The sequence below is a fragment of the Lactuca virosa genome, chromosome 5 (genome assembly GCF_052849685.1).
Source record: "Lactuca virosa cultivar CGN04683 chromosome 5, Lactuca_virosa_CGN04683_v6, whole genome shotgun sequence".
In the NCBI taxonomy this organism is placed as follows: Eukaryota; Viridiplantae; Streptophyta; class Magnoliopsida; order Asterales; family Asteraceae; genus Lactuca; species Lactuca virosa.
The window spans coordinates 350,982,568-350,984,584 of record NC_136430.1 but is presented as its reverse complement, the minus strand read 5'-3'; the positions used below and the strand labels follow the sequence as shown (position 1 = coordinate 350,984,584).

The 2,017-nt window shown below is 38.7% G+C and overlaps 1 protein-coding gene across 1 annotated transcript; it reads left to right on the top strand.

The window, feature by feature from the left end:
- Nucleotides 1-482: 482 nt before the first annotated feature.
- Nucleotides 483-2,017, top strand: LOC145113403 (uncharacterized). Its single transcript, XM_079049504.1, has 2 exons — nt 483-1,113; nt 1,476-2,017. Exons 1-2 carry the CDS (start codon nt 483-485, stop codon nt 2,015-2,017), a joined length of 1,173 nt encoding a protein of 390 aa, XP_078905630.1.

The window sequence follows — 2,017 nt, the reverse complement described above, 5'->3', positions numbered from 1 at the left end:
GTCACAATAATTAAGCATAAAACACATAATAATACTCAAATAATACATTTCTATTACTTCAAAACGAGTTACAAAGGTTAACATAGACTATTACATCAATATTAATGCCTAGCCTAGAAACACGGGCGTTACAGACCGCCACTTACGTAATAAATCGACTTTCTTCTAATGTTCTTGATGACGCAACACCTTACGAAATCCTTTTTAAACAAAATCCAAATTATGATCACATGCGAGTTTTTGGTTGTTTAGCTTATTACCGAAGTACACAAACCGAGGGTGACAAGTTCGAGTTACGGGGGAGACTAGGAATTTTTGTTGGTTATCCATAGGGAACAAAAGGTTACAAAGTTTATGATATTGAAAATAAGAAAATTGTGATATCAAGGGATGTCAAGTTTGTTGAGAACAAATTTCCCATGGCAAACATACAAATTAACAATGAGGTCCCTGAAGAATATTTTTTTGTTTTTAATCCTAGAATGGAATTAGATGCACCAACCAATTATTCATATGATAAAGAAGGGAGGGTGTTTCCTGATGACACAAGCAACGATGGCCCACATATTTATAATAGTGAAATTGGTCCACAAATGGAAGGTGAGCAAGATGGTATTTCTTCACAAAGACATCCCATAAACCAAAATACACCACCCTCTCCCACGCAGGTCGACGTCAACAATGATCATGATGATGCCTTGTTTAGCACACAAAACAACCAAATGGAATATAAGGTTAGAGAAACACGAACTAAAACCCAACCGAAGCATTTCAGCGACTTTATGGTAAAGCTGCCCCCCTCGGTAAACCACCCACAACCCGCAACCAATCAAGACACCTCAACGATACATCCTATTTCCAATTATGTCACTTATGATAATTTTTCAAAATCTCACAAGGCTTTCTTAGCGGCCATTAATTCACATGATGAGCCGAAATGTTTTAATCAAGCAATACAAGATAAAAGATGGAAAGAAGCGATGAATAAAGAGATCCAAGCTCTCGAGCAAAATGGGACATGGACTCTCAAACGTATGCCAAGTGGGTTTACAAAATCAAATACAAGCCGAATGGAGAAGTGGAACGTTATAAAGCTCGTCTCGTGGCAAAAGGGTATACTCAGATGGAAGGTGTGGATTTCCATGATACGTTTTCACCCGTGGCTAAACTTGTTATGCTTCGCACACTATTAGTAGTCGCAGTAAAGAAGAATTGGATTATACATCAACTCGATGTGAACAATGCGTTCTTACACGGCAACTTAGATGAAGATTTATACATGAAAATACCACAAGGTTTTGCCAAGAAAGATGAGACTAGGGTATGTAAACTCAAGAAATCGTTATACGGGATGAAGTAGGCTTCCCGAAATTGGTACCACAAGTTCACAGCTGCCCTCCTTGCTCTTAAATTTAGACAGTCTCATACTGAACACTCTCTTTTTATTCATAAAGAAGGAATTATTTTCGTGGAAGTATTAATCTATGTGGACGATGTGATAATCGTGGGAAACAACTCAACAAAAATCCAACAAACAAAGTCATCTCTTGACATTCAGTTCAGCATCAAGGACCTTGGAAACCTTAAATATTTCTTGGGCACTGAAGTAGCACAAACAAAAGAAGGACTGGTATTAAGTCAACGAAAATACACGTTGGACATTTTGGAAGATAACGGTTTACAGGGGTGTCGTCCTAGCAAATTCCCCATGGAACAGAACCTCAAATTGGACAAGGGTGATGAAGAAAGCTCAGTTGATGCGGGTACATATCGTCGCATGGTTGGTAGACTTCTTTACCTCCAAGCGACCCGACCAGATATTACATATGCAGTAAATGTATTAAGTCAGTTTGTCTCAACTCCTAAACAGACCCATCTAGATGCAGCTACAAGAGTTCTTCGTTATCTCAAGAGTACACCAGGTCAAGGAATACTTCTCCCAATAGAAGGTGGTATAGATCTCACATCTTACAGTAATTCAGACTGGCTGGGTTGTCCCTTTTCTCGATGCTCTTGA